General features: G+C 35.6%; 1 protein-coding gene across 2 annotated transcripts; it reads left to right on the top strand.

The window, feature by feature from the left end:
* The first annotated feature begins 369 nt into the window (after positions 1-369).
* Positions 370-9883, top strand: LOC132141309 (protein spinster homolog 3-like). Of its 2 annotated transcripts, XM_059550714.1 has the most exons (13): positions 370-785; positions 2166-2400; positions 2495-2560; positions 3271-3407; positions 3640-3791; positions 4232-4298; positions 4858-5000; positions 5885-6037; positions 6387-6576; positions 7068-7133; positions 7389-7487; positions 7706-7877; positions 9245-9883. In XM_059550714.1, the coding sequence occupies exons 2-13, from the start codon at positions 2193-2195 to the stop codon at positions 9307-9309; spliced, it is 1518 nt and encodes a 505-aa protein (XP_059406697.1). In that variant the 5' UTR covers positions 370-785; positions 2166-2192; the 3' UTR covers positions 9310-9883. The 2 variants fall into 2 exon arrangements, with proteins under 2 accessions (XP_059406697.1, XP_059406698.1); XM_059550715.1 differs by lacking the exon at positions 370-785 and having other exon boundaries at positions 2330-2400; positions 3284-3407.
* Positions 9884-26324: the final 16441 nt, after the last annotated feature.

Below are 26324 nucleotides of genomic sequence, written 5' to 3' on the forward strand. Positions count from 1 at the left end.
ATTTTAAATAATACTATTTCTGCAGTTACTACTGTGACAGTTACTACAAATGACAAGATTTTCTGAACAGTGAATGTGTTTCATCATGGTTTCAACTCGATATTGCTGAATTATTGATTGGCTGATATGTTATTGGAATAAATGCTGATAGGAATAAAAAACCTTTATAACAATGGTAACCTGCATTGCTGAATGCATTTACCACAAACTACTTTTTTTTACTTTTTTCATGTCATCAGAAACACAGGAAAGATTGGGTGACAGGTCACTGTACACAAACACATGCAATGTCTCTCAGAACGTGGTCTAAGAGAATACGTATGCAAGAATCCTGTTACATATCGTACAATGTATATACAGTGGCTTTGCTTTTTAGAGAAGATGTGAGACTTATTTATTTCTCAAGAATGACAACATTTTCTGGCAGATTTGTTTTATCAGACCTTTGTCCTGGTGTTCAGATCATTACTGTGAAACATAATGCCAAAACCCTGGCAGATCTGGGTTACAGAGTGAAGCAGAAAGCATGAAGATAGCATGGAGATGAAAATCTACTGGTTTGTGGTCTACTGCAATGCTAGGAGGAACTGTACTGCTGCGTGTATACCAGAGGAAAGAGGGCAGGGCTTGATTCTTGATAACCCTGCAGTGTGCTGTATTCACAGAGGAACGCCTGTCTGTTTCTACAAGTGAGGTCTCAACAAACACAGCGAAAAAGGAAGAAAAAGCTAGAAAAAAGAAAGAAAACATGGATTAGAGTGGCACTGGGGCAAATCAACTAATATGTAAGTAACTTTATGTTTAAATTATTGAGACTGTTTAGAAAAAATTATCTTCTAATGAAATGTTCAATCTTAAGTACTGCACACAAAAAAAGGTTGAAAACTTAAATATACCATAACCTCAGTGTCTAAAAGACTGGTTGCATTCTAGATTCACAGCTGAACAATCAAATGACATTATCCTGTTGCAGTAATGCAGCTAATCATCACAACTGTGGCATTGTTGGCAGTCTGCTGAGGAACTTAGTCCTGACCCAAACTCATTTAATGAAACCCATTTGGACATATCGTCTGTTCAGACTCCCACTGAAAGGAAGCTTTATCTATCTTTCTTCACAGACAATATAACAGCTTAATGTAACACAATAAAACATTTTAATATTACTTCAAGTAAAAATAAAAAAAAGATAAAAAACGACCAAGTGCTGTTTCTGAAATAGCATCAGCTTGTGGGTTTTTTAGGTGACAAGATAGGTTGCTAAGTGCAACTAGTAAGATCACAACCAACTTTGAGATAACAACTTGCAGTCTACCTTCCATTCTCAAAAAGGTTATTCTTTTCTGTGATACTGAAACTAAATTTGCTCATTAAAGAGGTCATGCATAAAATAAGTAGCTAATATACACAGGAAATTATGTGGCACTCCCTTTAACACTGATGCTTCTTATAGTATTTTCACAGCATAAAAGAAAAGAATACAACAGAAAGTAGTGTAGGAACAGGGTTTTCCCTCTGCATTTGGTTGTATATGTTAAATCATGAGATAAAAGCTTGTGTTCACCATTATCCATTTTAACTCTAAATCAAAGTTTTCATCATGGGCTTGGTTTCCTGACCCATTTATTCAGTAAGTCTAATCACAGTTTTTCTTTGCACACAAATGCACAAAATGGCCTATAAATCAGTCAAATTTAGTCAAACCAAAACTAAGTAATGACACATAAGCACATCAGCACAGCATCAGGACATAAAATGTTAGCAAGCTAATAGGTTTGCAGCAACACTGTTATCAAAGAAATAACATTACTGATTAAGCACAAACGTCTTCTAGACGTTAGTTCTACATTTTTCATTAAATACAAGCAATTTTTGCCCAATCCAGCAAAACAAATCTGATAAAATACTGCTGAGTGTTTATCTCCATGTAAGACATCTTTCACTAACTGTGTTCAGTGACTGTGATTACACTCCTGGCCTGTGCTTTTCCTTGTTGCTGTGGATACCTAAACATTGTCCAGTGTCCTGGAATCACATGTAAGCCATGTGAGGTTTATGTCACAGTTAATAAAGCATTCATCAGTGCAAGAGGGCTTAACAATCACAATGTTTGGGTACTTTACCATCTGTGAATAGCTTACAAGGTGTTGTTTTTTTTCCCATAGAGACAAAAAACAAATACAGTGGGCATCATGACCTCCAACCAATACAGACCAAAAACCCCCTTGAGCCTCCGCTCAAACACAATTGTACGTTACGGCTCCATGAGCTCAGAGCAACCAGATAGTGATGCATCCCCCATGCAAACACCTGTCATCTCTCAGAAACGCTCCTACATCGCAGTGGCAGTGCTCTGCTATATTAATCTCCTCAACTATATGGACCGTTATACTATAGCAGGTGAGCACACCATCATCTAAGCCATATCAAGTGGGACGGTTCACAGAAAAAGTCATTTTAAAAAGAGACAGATGTTGTTCTGGTTCTATTTCAGGTGTGCTGGTTAGCATCCAGAAATACTTTGAAATCAATGACAGCACATCTGGCCTCCTACAGACAGGTACCAGTTACATTGCACTGACAATACAGTAAAAAGAAAGAGAATGGTGAAAAAAGGATTTTACAAAAGTACTTCCTGATTGGAGATGAACTCATAGGTATATTTCTGTCAATTGAGTAACAAGCCCAGAATTACGGTAAACACAAGTAAATTATTATGTGTAAATGATACAATTGTTTTTGGAGCATGCTTTACTTGAAAGAACCAATAAGTCTAACTCTGATCTGGTTTTCAGTTACATATTTGCAGTTTTATGCTCTAATCACTAAACTGTTCAGCTTACTGACAGTCACAGTATATATATATATATATCTATATAATATATAATATACTTTTTTTATTCATCAAAGTAATGTCCTGATAAAAAGTGTCACAGTTTCCACAGTAAACTTTTAAGCAGCACAAGTTTTTTCAACATTGGTAATAATAAGACATTTTTCTTGTAGCACCGAATCAGCATATTAGAATGATTTCTAAAGGATGGTAAGAAACTGAAGACTGGATAAATGGCTGCTGAAAATTCAGCTTTGCCATTATAGGAATAAAATACATGTTAAAAAATATTCAAACAGTAATCAGATATTTAAAATTGTAATACTATTTCAAAATATTACTGTTGACTTTAATGAACATAAGCAACATCTTTCAAAAACATTTAAAAAGTAGTGTACAGTATCTTTGCATTCAAACATGTATTAACATATTTACAGTTTTTATCTGTAGCTTTATGTTCTTGGCGCCAGTTTTTGGTTACCTCGGAGATCGCTATGACAGGAAGCTTATCATGATCGCTGGGCTGATTGTGTGGATCGTCACGACATTGGGAAGCTCTTTTGTCGAAAAAACGGTAGAGTACTTTAAAGTATGGATTTACAATTTCATCTTTGTAAAGTCTCACAATGTTAATGATATGTTTAAACTTGTACCTTCACCTTTGACCAATATTATTTTTACTATCATATATTGTATTATATTATATTTTAAATGTTTACTATCATTTTAACATTGTTAACTTTTTAAGAACAGAAATAAATTTAGTTTTAAGTTACATAGAGTATCTGTCTTTACTCCTACCACAGCACTTTTGGATTCTGGTCCTGACGAGGGCCTTGGTTGGGACAGGAGAAGCCAGTTACTCCACCATAGCTCCTACTATCATTGGTGACTTGTTCACTGGCACCAAGAGAACACTCATGATCTCCTTCTTCTACATCTTCATACCAGTCGGAAGGTGAAGGTCTTACTGCAAAATATATATGCAAACTTATTCAGACTTTTCAGAGTTTGTATGACTCTCTGTGTTTGCGTGTTCCAGATAAACTGTGAGTCTGCTTTAGTGGTGGGGATTTTTCAGTGACTTTTTCTGTAGGTTACTTCGTCAAATGAACGCCTTTATGAGTATGTCATTGACTCATTTATTCAAACGATTCATTCTAAAACTCTGATTCATTTACTCAGCTGATCTGTTTAAAATACTGTTGCTCTGAGAATGATAGTGTCAGTGTAGGTTACTCAATATTAACCTCTTGTTTTTTGAACTGTTGTATAAAATCACAATTACAGCACTGTTGCTTGACGTGGTATTGTATACAAATTTTTCCTACATTGACAAGACTTTTGTTTAACTTTTTTACTCTTTCTGACTGTATGTGTTCCTTTATCTTCATTCAGTGGTCTTGGATATATTTTGGGGGCAACTATAGCTAATGCAACAGGGGATTGGCGTTGGGCCCTGAGGGTAAGATAATATATGTTTTCTTAATATATATTGAGAGTGACAACATTTGAAAGAAAGCACCGTTACAGCTTTACTGTGTTAGATTTAATATTCTGTTAATCTTGTTATAATTCAGTCAGCTTAAATGTAGGCTTTTTACTGCATTATATTTTAAGGGTCTAATTGGATTTCATTCTATTGCATAACTGTACTCCACTAAAAAAATCACTTTAAAGTGAATCAGAGTTAAAGCAGTTTATATGCTTTGTTCTCACTTAAGCATTGCTCTTATACAGGGGGTTCAAAGCAGTATGGCAGAGGATCTAGCAATTATTTGATCTCAAACATCATTTTCAAAAAATGAAGAGTATTAAACAAAAATGCAGTTTTAGTTTGATTTATTGATTCATTCAGTTAAAAGTAAAATGTCATTTACAAGATTCTGTTCATCATTGCTGATTATTTTAGTGGCTTTACAATGTAAGCATGCAGTATATTGATTTAATATAATCAAGACATTTATAATGCTACATTTAAAAAAGATTGTTAAGCAGCAGTATGAGTGTTGGTTCTGATGTAGCTCAATCCAGCGCTGGGAGGGCTCGGTCTGCTACTTCTGGTGTTTCTGATTCCTAATCCTCCTCGTGGAGCCTCCGACAACCAAAGTGGAGCAACCATGGAAAGCACCTCTTATATTGAGGACATCAAGTACCTCCTGAAGAAGTAAGTCATTGTAGAGATTCAGGTTACATTAACTTTACATTTCATTCAATTTGACATATGCTAATTATACTTTTATAAAGTGAAAAAAGTGACGTGACATTCAGCCAAGTATGGTGACCCATACTCAGAATTCGTGCTCTGCTTTTAACCCATCCAAAGTACACACACAGAGAGCAGTGAACACACACACACACTGTGAACACACACCCGGAGCAGTGGGCAGCCATTTATGCTGCGGCGCCCGGGGAGCAGTTGGGGGTTCGGTGCCTTGCTCAAGGGCACTTAAGTCGTGGTATTGCAGGTGGAGAGAGAACTGTACATGCACTCCCCCCACCCACAATTCCTGCCGGCCCGAGACTGGAACTCACAACCTTTCGATTGGGAGTCCGACTCTGTAACCATTAGGCCACGACTTCCCTTTTAATGATGTTTGGGTTTAAGCTTAGCTTCCTGTGCTCTAGGGGAGTGGTTAACATGTGGGCACAGGGTGACCTAAAATTATTTAACAAGCAATTATAACTAAAATGTTAAAAACATACAATGTGATATAATGTGTGATTAACCGTAACTGTCTTTATTTTCCCTTAAAGGATTACTTCACCCAAAAATGTACCCGCCCTTATGTTGTTCCAAACCTGTAAAAGTTTCTTTCTTATGTTGAAAACAAAAGAAGATATTTAGAAAATGGACTTCTATACTAGGGAAAGAAATATGGAAGACCATTAATTGTTTGATTACCAGAATTCTTCAATATATATTATTTTATGTTCAGCATAAGAAAGAAACTCATACAGGTTTGGAACAACATGAGGGATGAGTACATAGTTAAAGGGATAGTTCATCCAAAAATAACAATTATTTTTGGATCTGTGCCTTCTTTCCAGTCGGAGCTTTGTCTGGTCTTCTCTTGGCGTGACTGCTATGGCTTTTGTCACAGGGGCTCTGGCCTTCTGGACCCCTACCTTCCTGTCTCGTGCACAGGTTACACAGGGTCTCAGACAGCCATGCAAAGAAGAGCCCTGTAACCATTTAGACAGGTACAGCAAGTCTCTTTCCTTTTGACTTTATATATCTGGGCTGATCTTAACGGAAAGCAGTGAAGTTATCAGTAGAATTGTAGACGGTGAGATTAGCAAAGATTGGTTAAACAGCAGAGACTTCCTCTGTGATGGTGTTTATATAAGCTAGATCCTTGGTTAGATAAGACATACTCTCTGTGCAGCTGTTTTTTTTTTTTTGCAATCCTGTCAATATATCTGTTTCTTACCATTTCTCCAAACCAAGTTGAGAGCATTCATGAGTTTGACAAGTCAGACTGGTCTGGTAGGTTCTGTCAGAATCTGAGACAGATATTGATCACACTGTTTTTTCTTTCTCTTGTGAAAGTTATATCTTTGGAGCTATCACAGTGGTGACGGGGATTGTTGGAGTGTTTCTGGGCACCTTCATATCAAAGCAGCTGAGAGACAGAGTGCCCAACGCGGACCCTCTCATCTGTGCTGTAGGCATGCTCAGTTCCTCCCCCTGCTTTTTTATTGCCATCATCCTGGCGGCCAACAGCATCCCAGCCACATACGTAAGCAAAGACCAGCCACGTTCCTGCAGTTGGCTGGATTAGTTTGTGATATTCAGTATTTGCATGAATGTTAAAGAAATAGTTCAGCCAAAAATAACAATTCAAATCTGTATTACTGACTTTCTTCTGTGAAAAACAAGCAAGAAGAACATTCATCTGAACATTTCAATTGTTTTTGTCCATACGATGAAAGTCAACAGGGTTTAATACAACACTGCGCACTACTCAATTTCATTGCAAGCACATGCAATAAAAGAAGAAGTCAGGGTTGCAACATCATGAGGGTGATTAAACAAAGACAGAATGTACATTTTTGGGGTGAACTATTAATATACTCCTTTAACTGACCTAAACTTAAACAATTACTTATGCACATAGATTAAATGTTTACAGTGTACCATAGATTATTTGATGTCATAGTACAACATATCCACAAGGGTGTGATATAGTCTCTAAATATTTGTCTCTGTTTGATTTTTGTAATAATACAGACATTCATTGCTATTGGAGAGACTTTGCTGTCCCTCAACTGGGCTATTCTAGCGGACATTCTGCTGGTGAGAGATTTACGCTTCTCAATACAACGTAAAAAATGGGTGAAATGAAACACACACTCTTTGAAATTAGCACAGCATGTGGAGACCTAAGTGATTCAATAAAGCTAATGGTATAAGATGAAAAAGTTACACTATTATGCTTAATAACTTCAGAAATGTTGTGAGTACTGGTGTATTGTATAATTATTTATTTGATTATCAAGTGTGTGATTTATGCGATTTATCTTTTAAATCTTATTCTTATTTTATTTTTAGTATGTTGTTGTGCCAACTAGAAGAGCGACAGCTGAGGCTTTACAGATTATGGTCTGTCATCTCCTTGGAGATGCAGGAAGTCCATACCTTATTGGTGCGGTAAGCATATTTGAATCCACAGTACCTTCATATAAAATAGCAGAGGGTTTAAAGGTTTTGCCATCACTATCCAGAAGTGCTCTGGAACACTTGACACTACTTGAAACAGAATAGCACCTTGTGTTAATAGCAATTGTCTTGGCATAGTTACTTTTTTATTTTTTACAGTGTAATTTAAAAGACAAAAGGAATGTTATCTTTTTGTGTGTCTTGTTCAGATCTCAGATGCTCTGCCTAAGTACAATCCAGAATCTCCCAGCTGGGATTTCCGTAGACTGGAATACAGCATTCTTCTGTGTCCATTCATTGGGGTCTTGGGGGGCCTGTTCTTCCTAATAACCTCTCTGTATATCAAAGAGGACAGGAAAGCAGCAGAACTGCTGGCTTCAGGTAATAACAGGCTATTGTAATTACAGACTGTCCAAACTGTCTTTCTTCTTCGAGTCTACTTGTTTGTTTGGACATAATCCACTGATTAGATTTTACATACGTTAAAAAAAGGAAAAAAAATATTTAATGCATGCACAGCACAGACCTAGGCAGAATGAAAAACACTATAACAATATTAGGTATAAGGGACATTTATTTTAACATGGCCATTCATAGTTACTGATTAATTGTTGATATCAAAATCTGGTTATATCAAGCTATTATATGATTTAGTCTTTATTTGAATGTGAAATTAATTGTAATTTATTCTAAACACACCGTATGACCTCTGTTAGCTTACCACTTGGCACAGATAATATTGTCTGTTAGCTAGTGACAAAGTATAAAAGATTACACTGTGACCAAATCTGTGGTGCAACATGTGATGCTGGGACAAAGGCCTCTTGTCCCGCTGGATCTTTTCCACTAATGGGCGTTAAATGAACAGGGCATGATTATGAGAGAATCGTGTGCACAAAAAAATAAGAATAATATATAAATCTGCGTGCAGTTTTCTAATTTAAGCTAAAATTAAACTAGAAATTAATACTTTTTAAGAAATTACTTAGGAAATTACCTTTATTAAGCCTTTTTAACAAAATTGTTGAGTTGACATCACAGAAATAAATTACATTTTAAAATATATCGAATATAAATATATAATATTTTTCGGACAAAATATAATGAACTAAAAGCGTAATAGTATTTCACAATATTTCTGTTTTTCAGCTGTTTTCAAAAAAAAATTCAAATATCTTTCAGTGTACAGAATATAGGCTACATGATTTTAACAATTAAAAATAAAACATACATCATTTTAAGAATGTCTTGATATTAAAATGATTGCATTTCTAATGATAGTAGCGCTTAAGCTGCACAAACATGATTTCAGATTATCAATTTAGCAACTTGTGTGTAGAATCTACCTAAACTGTTCCTAATTAATTTGATGGCATAACATTTCTTTGTTTTAAGCTCATAAATCCTGAGTATAAAGATTTCCTCTCCTCTCTTATATCTATAAAGAAGGAAAAACAATAAGAGTAGTTGTAAACCAGTGCCACCAGTAGCTTCCTCGGTCTTCATATCTGCTGGTTCTTTGTTTAGAAAGAACAAAAGATACTGTTTACTGCAGCTCTTTCTGTACTTGTCAAATTTCTGATTCATCGAGGGCCGAAATCTAATAATATCACAGTTCAAAGCACTGGTTTGGAAATGGGAAAGGCTGTCAAGAATGCAGTCTTGGAGCTGGTTTCGAATGTTTATCTATAGCGGTACATAGGCATATATTTGAATAATTTTCTTCCTTTCCATCTTGTTCAATTCAGGACGAGGTGGACAAGCTCCTGAAACACCAGGTGACCTTTTAAACACCAACCAAGACCTTGGATGAGCTTTGCTGCATCAAGCAGACACTTGTGATTGCGTATGTGAACGCTTGAAATAAGACAGATCTTAGAATCTTTGATTATCTGAGAAACATGTAAAAGTTTACAACACAAGCACTGGACTGCAAAATTACTAGAAAAAAGAGGCATTGCATTTTTTTACATTTTTGGAATTGTAATGCCTTACACTCGTGACTCATCATTGTTTTGCTTACACATTTTCCTTAAACTGCCTGCAATAATTTATTAGATATAGTTTTGCCATTTTTACCCATTTATGTTTAACAAAATGTTGTCAGACAAAGCTTGGTATACCATGTTGCTTTTGTCCTGCTTTTTTCTCTTGGCAGCTGTGTGCTACTAATGAGAGCCTCAGGGGAACAAGGGGGAGAACATCCCCTTCTGGACTAAAACTGAAAGCTTGAAATACTGTATGTACCAAATTAGTCCTCCAGTGTACAAACTGAGACTTGAAATGTGTGGCAAATTAATAGGCTATTTAAATGTCATTATTATTTTTATTGTACTATTGATCTTTTTTTGTACAAAAAGCTTTTAAATAAATCCATATGCTTTTTATTTTCATGACTTGCCAGCAATATCATTTCCAAATACACTAGCTATTAAATTCTGTCATAACGCTAAGAAACAGTAGGTGGCAGAATATACTTATTTTTAAACCACCACAAAACATTTAGACCTGAATGTATGGAGTATTACTGAGCAATATCCTGAATCCTCTGTAACAGAGGTAGTGTCAAATGTGGTAGTTAGAGTTTCTAAATATGGTTATTTCTATTTTCAACGTCGGATAAGGCACCTCAAAATAAACCTTAGGAGGTCAAGAAAACTGAGCTGTTCTATTTCCTGTTGCGTTCAAACCTGTTAAAAAAATTTTAATTGATGATGTATCTAAATACAAATAATTTTTTTTTCAAAATATCAGTTTAGACATAATAAAAAAAAATGTGTTGCTGTCATTTTTTAACAATAAAGAACTTTTTAGTTATAACAGTTTAAAAAATGGCTTCATTACTGTAGTAATAGGTTTGCATAAGTGTAGGACGCAGCTAAATGCTTTTTTAATTATTATTATTATTATTATTATTATTTTTTACTTTTATTTAGATAAGAGTGTAGTGAGTGAGCGATGTTGGGGTGAGAGAGGGGGCGGGCGAGATTGAGAAAGATCTAGGAGCTGGGATTCGAACTCGGGACGCCCACAGTGCAACAGCGCCTTAAGTTAACTTTAATGAGAAAACACACTTTTATTACAATTAATAAGGTGGAACAAGCCAAAATCTCCCAAATATGATCTAATTCTGATCAATTTAAAACTAGCTTATTTTTATGCGAGGTGATGTTAAAAAATAGTTTATCAAACTTGTCTAATAGGTGTAAAAAACTGTATTTGCTCCGAGAGTCACCAAAGTGCATGATTACTGTTGAACCTGTGCTAATTGTCTTAATGGTCCTACTCCTAAGAGATCTTAAGTCTCATTAGCCCACCTGATGAAGGTAATTAAAAATCCATTGCTGGTATTAGCCAAGTCCTGTAGTGTGTGTTAAGCAGTATTGTGAGCTACACTTATCACATCATCTTCTATCAATACAGTCCAGTAATCTAATTTATTGATTATTGCTTTAATGGAGCTGAATAACTGTTGCTGATATTTAATAAGATGCATGTGCCTTAGCACTTGTTGTCCCTTAGGGATAGGAAATAAATCAGACAAACCTATTTATGTCTCAGTGTGTGCATCTGTGTATGTGATGCCTGTAAGACATGCTGCCTGTTTTGAAACGGGGAACTGTCAATCATCCAACTGAACCCAGTGTCAATGTCATTACACATGAGCTCACAAACCCTAACACCCCCAAACCCACTCACACACATATCATATAACCATAAAGTGTATAAAAATAATGCAGCTACCCAAACACAGACCTCCAAACATAAACTGCGCCGCTTGCTTCAGATAGGCAGTCATTTTGTCATCACTTATACAAATAAACCTGGGACAAACTCCACTCAAAGCTCATTCCCAGGGTTTAAAATTAGTCGTGAGCTTAATAGTTGTCAAGATATTCTTGTAACGGTGCTGTTTGGCAGTATTTAATGGACAGATAATATTGTTTTCCATTTTTGTAACCAGTAGTCCAGTGCACACCCTTTCAAATACTTTCCTTATAACACTGAACTTAAACTCGGAGTGCTGTTGACCACAGAAGGTCAAGGTAATTCATTTAAAGCCATTGTCGCTCGTTTGTTTGCCTTTGGCTAAAATCCATTTCCTCTAGTCTATTTTGTTCTTCTCATTGTTTTTCTGACCTTGCGGTCGGAATTTGTAAGCCGTTTTAGCGACAATCTTCATACTTCAGCTTGAATAAGGAGGTAGGCTACATGCCTAACCACACTGAGACAACATAGACACACACACATAGACATAAACATACACGCATACCTGAAAAACATTCCATTCGGGCAATATTTGACCCACGATTAGGACACAATAGGTATTATGTGCCCTCCCTTTATCTGAGCAGTTGTATGTTTCCCCTGATTGCCGGCTGAACCTGGCAGGAAGCTGTCACAATGGCTAATAAATATACAGGGCGATCAATGAGAAGCGTTACGGTGAGCCAAGAGGAGAGAGAGAGAGAGAGAGACAGCATACAGATATACAGTTTCATAACCATGCACATGAGGCATGCAGTTTAAAAACACAATATTCTATGCACAACCTGACTCATACTTTCATAGAAAGTAAATAATTGATGCACTTTGATTAATCTGGCAACCGAACAATACAAAAGAACAAAGCGCCTTACAGTAACTCTCCAGGTGAACTTGAGATGTGTTATATTTTTCTGTGTAATTTGTTGTGCTGTTTATTCAGATGCCTTTAGCTTTTGCATATGCTGAATTATGATGATGCTATGCCCTTCATAACTCAGGCTCTGCTTTACAATGCTGTAATTATTGTTGAATTGCATTTTGCTGTGCTGCTCTACAGCATCATGCTGGGTCATACTTGTGACTGAGCTAAAATTAACTCTAGCATTCTCTATTCTATTTCTATTTTATCTAATTGTTGTATTTTTATTTATTAAAAAAAACTTGATCTTCTAATACTTACACTCTATTCGATTTCTATTCTAACGGCTTGTGCGTTTTTTTTTTTAATGACCCTGTAATACTAGGATTCTAAATTCTTTTGACATGTTTTCTTTTTCTTTTTAAAAATGATTGTTTTTAAGAATGGAAAAATGTTTATTTCTATTCTAAATAAACATAAATAAACAGTGTAAATCTATTCTATCTACTTATGGTCTGCTCTCTCATTTGTAGCATTGTAAAATTCAAGTCATCTCACATGCATCGATGGAAAATTCAGATTGATTCTAGTGAATCGGTTCGTTCAGACAGTTACGTAAGTTTGAAGCTATACTGTGTCTATAGCTCTATAGGCCCCAGATGGCACAAGATGAAAGACTTGTTATCAGTGTCTCTCTTGTGTCGGGGAGGAAGAGACCACTCCCTGTCTTATCACTCTCGACCGGAGGGGTCCATGACATCACAGAGGTCCCTACATGCATCTGATTACTAATGTGCCTTCATAATACTGACTCATCGCACTGTCCTGTCTGTTCAGAGCACAGAACATGGATGGAGTTATGCCAATACTAATTTCAGAATCTATTTTTATAACCTGGGCTGACACACAAGAAAAGTTTGTATTTCCTTGACACATGCCATCAAAAACAAACATTACACAGATTCAAATGGTCGACATGACATGAAATCTGACCCTTAGTTTTTTGTGGTCAGGTTTGAGTGATTCATTGGCGCAATGATGCCTTAGATTTAAAGTTGTACTATATAGACATATGAATAGTCCAGTCAGTGTAACATATTCAGTGTTTTGTAGTGAGATATGTTTTACCTCTACTGCATGCAAGTGTTAGTTTCTCCTCAGCTACTCTTGGACCTGCTGTGAATGTGTTGTTTGGGTTGATTACAGTCTGCTAATGAACTGCAGATCTCTAATAGTCCTGCCAGGATTCACTTAAAAGCGCTGCTCTGAGATCAGCCCTCAGTATATGGATTCCTATAAGCACTGCAATGAAGCTTCGAAAACTTCCTGTTTACTTTACTGACTGCTTTGACAGAAAATCATTACATCCCAACTGTTTGGGGTACAAATTAATTATATTTGTTTAATTATATTTGTGAATAAACAGCTGTACAATAAAGTACAAAGATTGGCAGAAAAAGTACACATGGAAATATCTATGATATAAATCTTTATTTATTATATATAAAAAAACATTAAGAATTAGTGCTGTCAGATCAATTAATCGTGATTAATAACATCCGAAATAAAAGATTTTGTTAGCATAATATATGTGTGTGTACTGTGTATATGTATATAAATACACACACATTTGCGTATATTTTTAAGAAATATATGTAATATATATTTATATTTATATATATATATACATGTATATGTATTTACATATACACAGTACATATACACAGTACAAACATATATTATCCAAACACAAACTTTTATTTTGGATGCAATTAATCATGATTAATTGATTTGACAGCACTAAAAAGAATGGGCAAACAAATGGTAAGTTTACTGGCACAAAACTTAATTCTCATACAGACATAAATAATGATATAAATAATGATAACCTGTGGTTCATTAAGTGAGTGAGGTGTTGATTCTGTAATCGCTCTGTTCGACTGACTTCAGTGAAGAATTCATCAGCCCTGTTATTCATTTAATAAACTGCTAAAAAGTTATTTGTTTGAAATTTAGACATGATTAGATGATCTGTATGTTTTTGATTCACTGAAAAGAACCGAATCTTAATGATGATATCTCAGTAGAAGTTGAAGGTCATTTCCTGACCACATTTTATTGGATTGCATTTAATAACAACTGCAAATTCACATCCACAACTATGAAAATGGTAAAATGTGATTCCTTTAAGCATCGTCAAAAGGTGGTACTGGAAAGACTAGAAATTCATTTATAGCTTATTTTCATTTTGAGAACGCTGCATCTTGTTGTCATTTTTTTTTTACTGTCAGTCATTCGTTTTTCAAATGCCAGTTTTTATGTCGCCCCACATTTAGCTCAGAGCACATTAAAAAAAAAAGCTGAAACCCAAAAGAATGAGACCAAAACTGAGGTCAGGTTCTTAATCACACAGTGTATCTGTGGTGTGTTCTCCCATGTATTTAGCATTCCTGCATGCAAGTTGCTTTTCTGCGTTCCTCTTCTTTTTCCCTGTGTGTTTCTGCCACCATCCAGAAAGCAAACACATAAATGCAGGAGGGTAATTACAAAGGACTCAGCGACTAAAAATATTGAACACAACTGGACTGCAAAGAGATGCATTGAGATCAGATTACACTGGGGCCCCATTCCATAACTAACTGCACTGCCGAAGTGTGCACTACAGAGGCTGAAATACACAATAACTTAAAAAGTTTACTGTATATAACACTGAAATAGTTTTATGCTGAACTAAATCACTGACTCAATTTGTTTCAATTTCTAAATCAGTATCTGCAGTCTTTGCAACACAGATGGGACTTGCACTCACATACATTGCCGGCATGTGTGCATCTAGAAATATCCTTTCCCAAATACACACAAAGCACTCCCTGTGTGCACATGCACTTTCATTACAGCTTTATCAATCATGCCCCTCTTGTTCGTCCAAGCGATTATGACTTGAAATAGCACCCCTCAGAGCCTCTACCAGGCACCATGAAACAAAAACTGTGGGAATAAAGTATGAGGAGACAGACAGGGAATCTATCTATCTATCTATCTATCTATCTATCTATCTATCTATCTATCTATCTATCTATCTATCTATCTATCTATCTATCTATCTATCTATCTATCTATCTATCTATCTATCTATCTATCTATCTATCTATCTATCTATCTGTCTATCTATCTATCTATCTATCTATCTATCTATCTATCTATCTATCTCTGGTTCATCGAAATCTGGAGGCAGACATCAGAATTCAGCACAGGCTGTGAGTGTGATTGTGGCGGTGAGCAGGGTTAGAGGAGGACAGTCACAGCGTCTCTGTCTGCAAACGCAGGCTGAAGCAGTCTGGAAGGTACGACGGACACATTACCATGACTGAGCAGCCTCGCTGCAATGAGTCTAGGATGGAGATGCTTGATGCATTATTAAACTCAGTGATAAAAGACTCTATTCCTATAATCTATGCATCGCTTGGCTTCTGCTGGCTAAATTTAGTGTCTTTGTTCAAGTACAAAATGCAGATACTCCAGACGGGAGTCTGGGGAGAGAGATGTCAGCTCTGATATATATCTGAGCTAAGCAGATTTACAGCAGAGAAAACATTTAATGAGAGTTTGTAAATGATTGTATGTTTTTTATGTGTGTTAAGGATAGAATGTGTGTGATGGTAGTAAATAAGAAAGGGTCAAAAGCAAAAAAAACACGCAGTACTCAATATAAACAAAAATGTTTTGAGGGAGCACTAGAATGTCTTTACTATCATTAAGTTATAAGATATACTGATATTGTTAAATATTGTAAAATGTTATTACGATTTAAAATAACTGTTTTTATTTGACACTTTTTCTCAGTCGCTTTGGTGCATTTCTCAAATCATCCTCCATATTTTCAAAGTAGTATGTGCATTTCTCAAAACAATTCGTACAAACAGCACCACAAAATGGATAACCTGCAAAAGCCTGTAACTTACTCAAAATATTTAGTTCTTCGCTTAAAAATAAATATTTATGCAAGTGAACATCAGTGCCATCAGAATGAAAAGTCCTTGTGTCATGGTTGACAAACAAAATTGTAAGTCATATCATCAGTATAACAGTGCACTCTGTTAATATTACCTGATGTAAACTATGGCAACAGTTTGGATGACATAACTGAATCCAATGATGAACTGCCTTTAACTATCATTTTTGCATTATTGACACTGTTTTCCTAATGAATGTTGTTCAGTTGCTTTGACGCAATGTATTTTTTTTAAAGCGCTATATAAATAAAGGTGACATTGACATTGACATTGACAGGTACTGTATTGAAATGCAGAAGGCTGCACTTCTTATGCATGCCATATATCCATTTCAAAAGTACAAATTTACACACTATTGTATGTTAATAGTGTATTGATTGAAAGAGACTAGATAGGATTCACCATTACCCTTACAGTTTTTCTCAGTCGCTTTGGTACATTTCTCAAATCATCCTTGAGATTTGCAAAACAGTAAGTGCATTTCTCAAAACAACTCGTACAAATAGCAAAACACAATGGATTACCTGCAAAAGCCAGTCTCCTTATCTCCTCCTCCAAATCCTTAGTTAATCTCTCAAATATAAATATCTGTGTCAATGAACATGTCAGTGCCATCAGAATGACAAGCCCTTGTGTCATAGTTTATGGATAAGACAGTCAAATTGCTTAGTCATGTTGTCAATATAACAGTGTACTCTGGAGAGATGTTCTGATGTAAACTATGGCAACTGTTTGGATGATAGTTACTGTATTGAACAGTATACCATATGCTTATGTATGCCATATACCCATTTCAAAAGTACACATTTACACATTACTGTATGTGGGATATTGACTGAAAGAGACTGAATAGAATTCCCAGTTACACCTTTACTAGTGGTCTGACCCAAAAAATAATTATAAATAAACCCTTTACAATGTCATTGTGATATAGAAAAAGAAATATGGACACAAAGATGAAAATAAGTCCATTGTCAGAATTTGTAACTCTTGTGTTGTCCTCTGTCTATACAGTATAAACTTTCCAATTGAAAGATTCATGAGATAAACCTTTAAGCTATTTCAGAGAAATGGTTTATCATTGGTTTATCATCTACATTCTCTTCATTAGTCAAGATTCACTTGCACAATTCATGCCAAACTGACAAAAAGTCTAATAATAATGTTTAAAAATAAAAATAAAAAGTGTGCTTGGCAGTTTATGATAACTACATTAACCATTTTGCATTTAATGACTTATACGATGAACTAGAGACTAGATGTTTTGAGGGGTAAGACTATTGCACAGAAAACTATATAATACATTTTGAGCGACATGACATTAGCAACTGATAATGTAGGAAACCACAGATAAATGTACATAATCAATTGCATGAATGTACCAAAACAATCGCAACTTGTTCAAAAGAATGAGAAACTGGTTTTATGGTGTGCACAAGTGACTAGATGATGTGGAGGCTGAATAAGTTTGAAAATGTCATTTCTGATCTGAGAAATGCACCAAAGTAACTAAGAAAAACTGTTATATATTTTCAAATTTAATTTAGCTTGATTTTTAGTAGCCATAACTCAAGTCATCAGTGTCACATGATCCTTCAGAAATCATTTGAAATAGTGAATATGTGTTTCCTATTCTAAAGTGTTACTCTTTTTCGTCAAATGAAAGTCAGTGTGGTTCAATGTTGTTTGAAAAGAGAAAAACCTCATACATATTTGGAACTACACAAGAATGAGTAAATTATGATTTTTCATTTGTGCACGAACTAGCCCTTGAAAAGAGATCAGGGCAAAGAAAACAAAAAAGACAAAGGGACCTTGCATTTCAAATCCACATCATACTGACGCTGTGAAGCCTACAGCCAAAAGTTCTATTTTCATTTGCCAATCTGCGTCCTTGTGGTCTGAAAATGACCAGGCTGGCCGGAATATTGTATTCAGTCACTTATCTGTGTGACCGCGTTCATCTATATGGTCAACAGCGAGAATAACTCTCCACAATGTGATGATGTAGTGGGGATGAAAAACAGCTTGGGGTTTCTTGTGTTTATGTGTCCTGGAGTCTCTCAGAATGACAAACAGGAAGCGGTTGAGCATGGAGCTACAGCAACAAGGAGTCAACTCGCTAAACATCAGCTGCCTTGGTAATGATACTGACCTCTTTTAGGCCATGAACGGGATGGGTTCTATCTGTTTGAGCAGTTTGAGAGTACAATCTAGTGTACAGTTATAGAACCAGCCAGACAGATGATAATAAGAGATAATCCAGAGATAATTGGGATTTAATATGTGTTCCTTTGCCCTTGTATTTGGTAGCTGATTTGAAGAGTTGTTTAAAATTCAGAGTAAACTGTGATGATCTGCTTGAAGTTTTCTTTTTCTTATTTAGGGTCATGATCATACCGGCAACGTATCAGTGTGCAATTTGCATACATTATTTATATTGCAATTATGATGTTTGCTGGTAAGTTTGACTTACACACTTTTCACGGTTAAAGGCAGCTGCACAGACACCAAATATAAAGATGTATTTTTTATTTAAGTTTCTCAACTACCCGCTGAGGGTATTCACATTCATGCTTATGGCAAGAGGTTTTTCCAAAGGCATAAGCAAAGGCATTTATTAGTTCATGTCTGTTCAGTTCATTGGGAATCAAACTCATGATCTTGGTATTGTTAGCACTTTACGCTACACTTTAACCAGGAAAGCACACAGATGTACTGTTTTACTGTTTTTAGCTGATTCTTTTATTAATTTATTAATTTATTTTTTTGCTGAATTGTATTAAATCCAATTAGAGTCTTGATTTAACACATTTGTTTTAATTTAATAGGCTATACAAACTCTGTTCCCTAACAGTTGGCGCAATATATTCTACTCCTCAAAAGCAATGTGAGCTTCTGGATGGAATGTAACAGCACAGATCCAGCAAAACCAGAGATGAAACGTGGGCTTCAACTTCATATAACAAAATTTCAGTATGGTGTGGATGCAAGTACTAAATAAATTGGCTAATGAGACTGTATATCCATCAAGTTGAAATGAGCTCTCAGTTACTGGCTTTGAAAGGGATGTTCTCAATCTCTTCAAATTGGAATTCATGGAATACTTTCCCCCAGAGCAGGTGCTTCCCGAAACCTCATCCAACGCATGTGCTCCTAATTGAAGATCATCTGCTGGACAGTAAACTCAAGACTCTATGTAAAGAGAGAATAAAAAAATGTCTATAGACTGTTATCAGTTGTGAGCTTTTCCAACTAAAACGTGGTAGATGGAACACACCAGGGGCCTCATTATCAGGTTCATTCATGGATGTATTTAAAAGGAGACCCAATTTATCATTCAAAACACATTGTGGCCGGAGAAATGATAATGTATTATCTGCCATACAGCTATGTGGCTCCACCACACAGGAAGGAAGGCATCAATAGGATGGCCAACTAGGCAAAGGATGTCCACAGAGACAGTATGGAGCCAGAAAGACATGCTTTAAAGTCTCTGTTTATTAATTTTTTTTTTTGAGTGTCAAAAAACATCTGATCTCCCAGAAAGACAGCAAAAAATATAATGACAACGTAACAACACATAACCTATTAAATGGCTCTTTGGAACCCTTGATTTTGATTGGTTAATTGTGGCATTTATTTGTGGCTTCTCATTTCAATGCTGTCCTTAATCAGTTCAGATGCCATATTGAATTTAACACAGATAAAAACAAGGCTGTGAAGGACAGACTTGGTATTCTTTGTAGAGCACTTTAGTATCAATATTACATATAATAATAGTGTTGCAGCATTCATTTGTTTCTTGTCAAGTTGTATTGTATTTTTTTTTATGGATTATTTGTTTCTCAATGGAAGCTTAAAAATAATACAGGTAAAATAATATTTCAAGACAACATATTTATTTAGAATCAAATAATAAGTGAGCCCAGAACACTTGGTTTTAACTCAGCATTTAACTAAAAGGAACAAATAAATGATTTGTATGCGGGAAAGTCAACAGAATTATCTACCGCTGTGTCTTTGATGATTTTATAATGCAAAACGGCATACAGTTGGGGAATAAATACATGTTTAATGGGTAAGAAAGAGGGAACGAAGGCTCGTAGGCAGACTATGAACACTAGATACTTTTCTGTGATCTTGAGTTTGATCTGTCAACACAGAGTCAGAATGAAAATAATAAACAGAACAAGATAGAGTAGAGGAGGGAAAACATGGCCAACGAGAGAAAAAGATACAGAGAGAGAAGATCAAACAAATAAACATGACATGGTGAATAAGTGATACTAATACTTATGAAAACAAAAGAGAATTGTATATGAGGGGGCTAGATCATATGGTCACGTAGAATAAAAGCTTTTAGTCTTTGCAAAGTTTTGGATTTAAGTAAACACATTCTGCTTTTACTGGTGTGACCTATTCCTTTTATTTCCCTTTTCAGTTAATCAGTCTCTCTCTCGCTCTATCTCTCCCTGGTTTTATGCACAAGTCCTTTTAGCTGAGTCAGAGGCCATTCACCACTTGGGTCCATAACGCCCCGTGACAGCTAAAAAGCCTGTAGTCACCAGGCTGCCAGAATCCTCTTATTCACTGCATTGGTGTGACCCCGTCGCTCCCACTGCTCTCGCCATGGCTACAGTCACCAACAAGCATCATCAGCCAGGGCTTTAAACAACTCGAACCAGCCTTACAGAAGAGCACTAACTATGAACTTCCATCTATTCCATGTTAAAAACACAGTGCTTTCAAATAAGTGGATTAAAGAATCTGCTTTACCTTCAATACCACGACTTAGGTGCCCTTGAGCAAGGCACTGAACCCCCAACTGCTCCCCGGGCGCCGCAGCATAAATGGCTGCCCACTGCTCCGGGTGTGTGCTCACAGTGTGTGTGTGTGTGTTCACTGCTCTGTGTGTGTGCATTTCGGATGGGTTAAATGCAGAGCACAAATTCTGAGTATGGGTCACCATACTTGGCTGAATGTCACTTCACTTTTTATGGAATTACATTTGCTTAAAAAAAATTTATGTAACTTTATAAAACTGAACGTAACTTTTTCAGAAACTATCAAAATTATGCCATTACAAAAGAAGAAAAATACAATGAAAATGAAAAAAAATGCACAAATTAAACAGGCTCTTCAAATATGCTTCATTCTTTGTTAATGTGTTTCAAAGATTCGTTTTCACTTATCGTGGATTCTGAATGTATTGCCACAGATTTCACTTACGGTTTGCAGTTTTTCGTTTGGTGTTTTGACACAAACCTCTCGTAGGGGCGGGTTTAACAGTGATCTACTCTGATTGGATAGTGAGCTTTTGATGGACAGGTGCTCTCTGACCTGGAAGTACAGACTTCACTCAGTGGCGCGGATATTGGAAAGCTTTCGCTGTGATTCACAGAGTTTTACTTTGTTAAACAAAGATTTTTATTTGGTCAGCACAACTTTGATAAAAATGTAAAGGACCATAATTTTTTGATAAACCAATTTATTTTTCTAGCGAAATTTTTTATACATAAATGTACATTTCAGTATGCTTAGCCCTACTTTTTTATTTTCTATAAGGAACTTAAATCCTACCTGCACACTCTCAGTACATCCAGCAATTCCAAAGCCCTTAAAATTGTCTCACTGTGTTGCATTATATTCTCCTGACTATGTAATCTGTAGCTGTACTCGCAATTGTATTTACCCCTGGCATTGATTCTGTATGCTCTTAGCAATTCAATAAAAAAAAAAATGCAAATAAAAAAAAAGCTCTCGCTGTGATTTGTATGCAATACGTCGTGCTTTATATTACTAAATATGTAAATAATATTTGACCTTCAATCGTCTCAGTCTGTAAAGATGAGCTCTCAGGAGACACAGAGCGACATCATCTTCCTCCTCCGCTTGTCCTTCAAGGCAGCTTGAAGTAAGCTTGTGTTACTGAAGTTTTATTCATGTACAGTGTGCAACAGTTCTGGCTTTATTTTACACATTTATTGTTTAAAACTTGATTAAGTTTTATTGATTAAAACCTTTTTTATATATCAAGATACCGTGTATAGAACGAGTTGTTGCACACTGTAACATGAATAAAACTTGTATCGATGTTATTGGTTATTTCAGTAACACAAGCTTACTTCAAGCTGCCTTGAAGGACAAGCAGAGGAGGAAGATGATGCCGCTCCATGTCTCCTGAGAGCTCATCTTTACAGACTGAGACAATCGAAGGTCAGATACTGTTAAACACGAACGAAAAAACGAAAAACTGCGACCATAAGCGAAATCTGTGCCAATGCATTCAGAATCCACAATTAGCGAAAACGAATCTTTGAAAAACATCAACAAAGATTGAAGCATATTTGAAGAGCCTGTTAAATTTTTGCAACTGAGTTCATTTTATTTCATTTTCATTGTATTTTTCTTCTTTTGTAATGGCATAATTTTGACAGTTTCTGAAAAAGTTACATTCAGTTTTATAAAGTTACTTTCATTTTTTTTTTAAGCAAATATAATTCCATACTGCTCTGACATTATTCTTTAAATGATTGATTTACCAAAGGCCAAATCTCTGTGTTGGAAGAAAATGAAACATGAGGTTGAGTAGTATTAATTGCTGTCAGGAGCCCATTTATCTTCTCACAGCAGTAATTGGGCAATTTAACTTAATGGGGAGAACATTTAGCTCATTTCCTTTGAGGCTAATTTAAATCTTATACTAATACTTTTATTAATACTTCACAAGTTAAACTTTTCCTTTTTTCATTTTGTCATTATAAATGACCAGAGGCCCTTTTTATGATTCTGGGAGACTTTAGTGCTACAAGTTCTCAAATACATATATTTTTACTTTCTGACACTAATAAAGTTATTGGTGCTATACTGTGAAATCAGTAACACTTTGTTATAGTTGCTTATTAGCATGCCTATTATTAACATATTGGCAGATTATTAATACTTAAAAAGATCATTTTCTGCATGTACATATTCTACATCCCATATCCTAACATAACAATTACTTAACTATTAATAAGCAGCAAATTAGGAGTTCACTGAGGCAAAAATTGTAGTTAATGGTTTGTTAATAGTAGGAATTGGGCCTTAAAATAAAGTGTGACTGCTCTAATAGTCCTTTATGCAGACGGTAAAAGCACCATATCACAACCTAAATTCAGGGAGGTTCGATTGTCCTGTACAATGACACATTGCATTCTGTGGTTCTGGCAGCTGTAGATACACACCATAAAAACCACAATCTGGCTTTGTGCCATTTAATTTTTTTTAACGATTGCTGTGAGGAGCATATCACATTTAACATACTGATGCAAGCATAAAACAATCATTTGATTCACTGTGACCAGCTGGAATATTCTGGGACTCCAATTAACATTCGTTAAAGGGACAGTTCACCCAAAAATGAAAATTTGATGTTTGTCTGCTTAGCCCCAGGGCATCCGAGATGTAGGTGACTTTGTTTCTTCAGTAGAACATAAACAAATTTTTTGAGCTCTAACCGTTGCTGTCTATCATTCTTATAATGTAAGTGGATGGGAATCATGGCGAAAACATACAATAAAACAAACCAAAAAAACATACACAGACGAAACCAAATTAAACCCTGTGGCTCTTGACAATACATTGATGTGTAAAGATACAAAATGATTGGTCTGTGCAAGAAACTGGACAGTAATTCTATAATTTTACCTCTGATTCACGCAATGTCCGAACTGTTAGAACTCTCCTGAGCGCATTCTCAGCAGCAGGCTCGTAAGGCGTCTTATTCTTTTTCTTGCTTCATGGTGGATCACAGACTCATAAGTGCATTACCACCACCTATCTCTCAAATGGACTATTGACACTCTATCTACAATCTCAATTAGGAGTGTCAATGGTCCACCTGAGAGATAGGTGGCGGTAATGAACTTATAAGTCTGCGACCTGCCATAAAGAAAGAAGAAGAAGAAGACGCCTTCAACAATACAAATTATGCCCTGGTTGTAATACCATGAGGAACAGATCAATACAAATTTTCAATTTACATTATGCTATGAATAGTTCTTTAAAAGCCATTTTGAATGCCATAATTTCCTATCAGTCATTGTCATTTTTTTTTTTACAACAAAAGTGGTGAAGCATTGCCCTTAGTGGTGACCATATGTGTTTATTTGAGCAATATAATTCCATTTGGTGTGGTGACAGCAAGTTAGCTGTACACCTGTAATATTTATTCCATTTTGAATTTTGTATATATGTTGTTTTATAAATTCAGAAAGATTATAGCAATTTACTATTTTTAAAATATTCAAATAATTTGCTTACCCTCTATTTAAATGGCCATTGGCTTACATTAAAATCCTAAATGCATATCAGCTAAAGTGCACAGATTAGTAATGGTTATATGCTTTTTTTGAAGTGTAAACACATAAAGATTTTGTTTTCCTTTGAGATGAAGTCATTTCAGTGTTTTCTTTTTTTGTTTTGTTTTTTGCACAATTCGGTCCTTTTCATAACCAAATTTCGACATTCAAATACAGTCAAAAAGGTTTGTTTCTACAGTTACACAAGGATTCTTTATTCAGTAATGTTTGTTTAGCGGGGTTACATTTACACAGTGACCGGAGTGCATTCTTTTACATTCATTTAAACTATTGTTTTGACCTCACCGCTCTCCCCTCACATCTTCTCTGTCAGTCCTTTTCGGTTGGTTTCTAACAGCTTTCCTACAACATAGACCAGCAGGTCATGACACTTCCCCATCTGTCTCTCTTAGTCCCACTCTGTCAGTGTCCTCCTCTTTCTCCATGTCACCATGCCTCCATGTTTTCTCTATTTTTATTTATTCATTTCTTTATTTTTACTTTCTGACAGCTAAATGTATCACTCTTAGGTGCTCTTGCTTAATATTCCATTCTCCTACAAAGTCAGTTTTTTCTTCTCCCTTTTTATCTTTCTCCCTCTGCAGTTGATCATACCATTGCATGCAGCAGCTGCTATCTAGCTTGTTCTGTTTGTTCCTGTGTTATGGAAATTCAGACTAAACAGCTGAAGTGTGATGATCTCAGTCTGATGAGACTGATACTCACTCCATCCCTAAGCATACTATCCAAAACCCTGGGGAAAAAAAGTGGATTCATTACTTTCAAAAGTCTGCCTAACAAGACTTTGTTTGTCTCGGTTTTGATTCAATCAGTCTTCAGCAGCTTGCTTCTACCACCTTTATTTAAAAACAGTGATTCAGTGAAATATTTAGTGTATTATGAAATAAACATCTTTAAACATGTTTTTAAAGTGTCTTTAAGGGTGCACAGACTTTTCTCTGTACTTTGATCCATAAGTCAGAAGTTCAGCTGCTTAACAGTGAGGAATGTGAAGGAAGATAAATTATATTGTGGAAGTCAAACAGGACTAGCCCCTTTCCCCTTCCATCTCATAGTGCTTATCACATCATTATTTGAGAGACAGGAGTAACGGAGGCTTCCTTTAGTGATAGTAAATGATATGAACCACAAAAACAGAATACAAAGGCACATTCCTACACAAATACCTATTATTTTCCTCTGATTGTATGTTTCTTTAATTTATCAGTTTAAGAATACACATACTGATACAGATAGCCTATGCAGTGCAGAACCAAGCCAACCAAAAGGAATTCAGGATTTGTGGATGATAATCTTTAGGTATTGCTTTGTTTTAGTTATCTGTGATCCAACCTTTGCTAAGGAGCAGCTGATATATAGCAGACAGATAAGAGACAGATTATAGATTAATTCAGCTCAGTAAAGCCATAAATATTTTTGACATATATATATTTTTAAAGCGCTCCCTATTTTATAGGAATGAATTAAGTAGTCTTTTTAAGCCTTTTTAAAACGTTTTCAGAAAATATTTTTCTTACATTTACTATCTAATTTTGTTAAAGTATTACGAATAGTTCATGTTGAAAAGCACTCAAGTGGCAGGGCAGAAAAAGCATCATAAGCTACCATTAACCCGTTTAGTTTGATTTGTTCTGACAAGTAGCATACCCTCAAGGAATTAAGATGAAGGGAAAATAACAAACGAGTAACTTCCGTCTTTTCCGACAATAATTTGTCTAGCATCTTTCAGCTTCTCTCATGAGGATGACCCGTGCACTTCCTAAAAGACTATTCTGCACTCGAGATTAATCTTAACTACTGTAAAATCCCCTTCACTTTTGAC

Source organism: Carassius carassius, chromosome 5 (assembly GCF_963082965.1).
Source record: "Carassius carassius chromosome 5, fCarCar2.1, whole genome shotgun sequence".
In the NCBI taxonomy this organism is placed as follows: Eukaryota; Metazoa; Chordata; class Actinopteri; order Cypriniformes; family Cyprinidae; genus Carassius; species Carassius carassius.

Bases quoted from the DNA above. Each gene is read 5' to 3' on its own strand.
- LOC132141309 (XM_059550714.1), top strand. From the start codon at position 2,193: ATGACCTCCAACCAATACAGACCAAAAACCCCCTTGAGCCTCCGCTCA. The intron at 3,408-3,639 runs GTAGAGTACTTT...CTCCTACCACAG, and splicing joins GCTCTTTTGTCGAAAAAACG to CACTTTTGGATTCTGGTCCT. The intron at 4,299-4,857 runs GTAAGATAATAT...GTTCTGATGTAG, and splicing joins ATTGGCGTTGGGCCCTGAGG to CTCAATCCAGCGCTGGGAGG.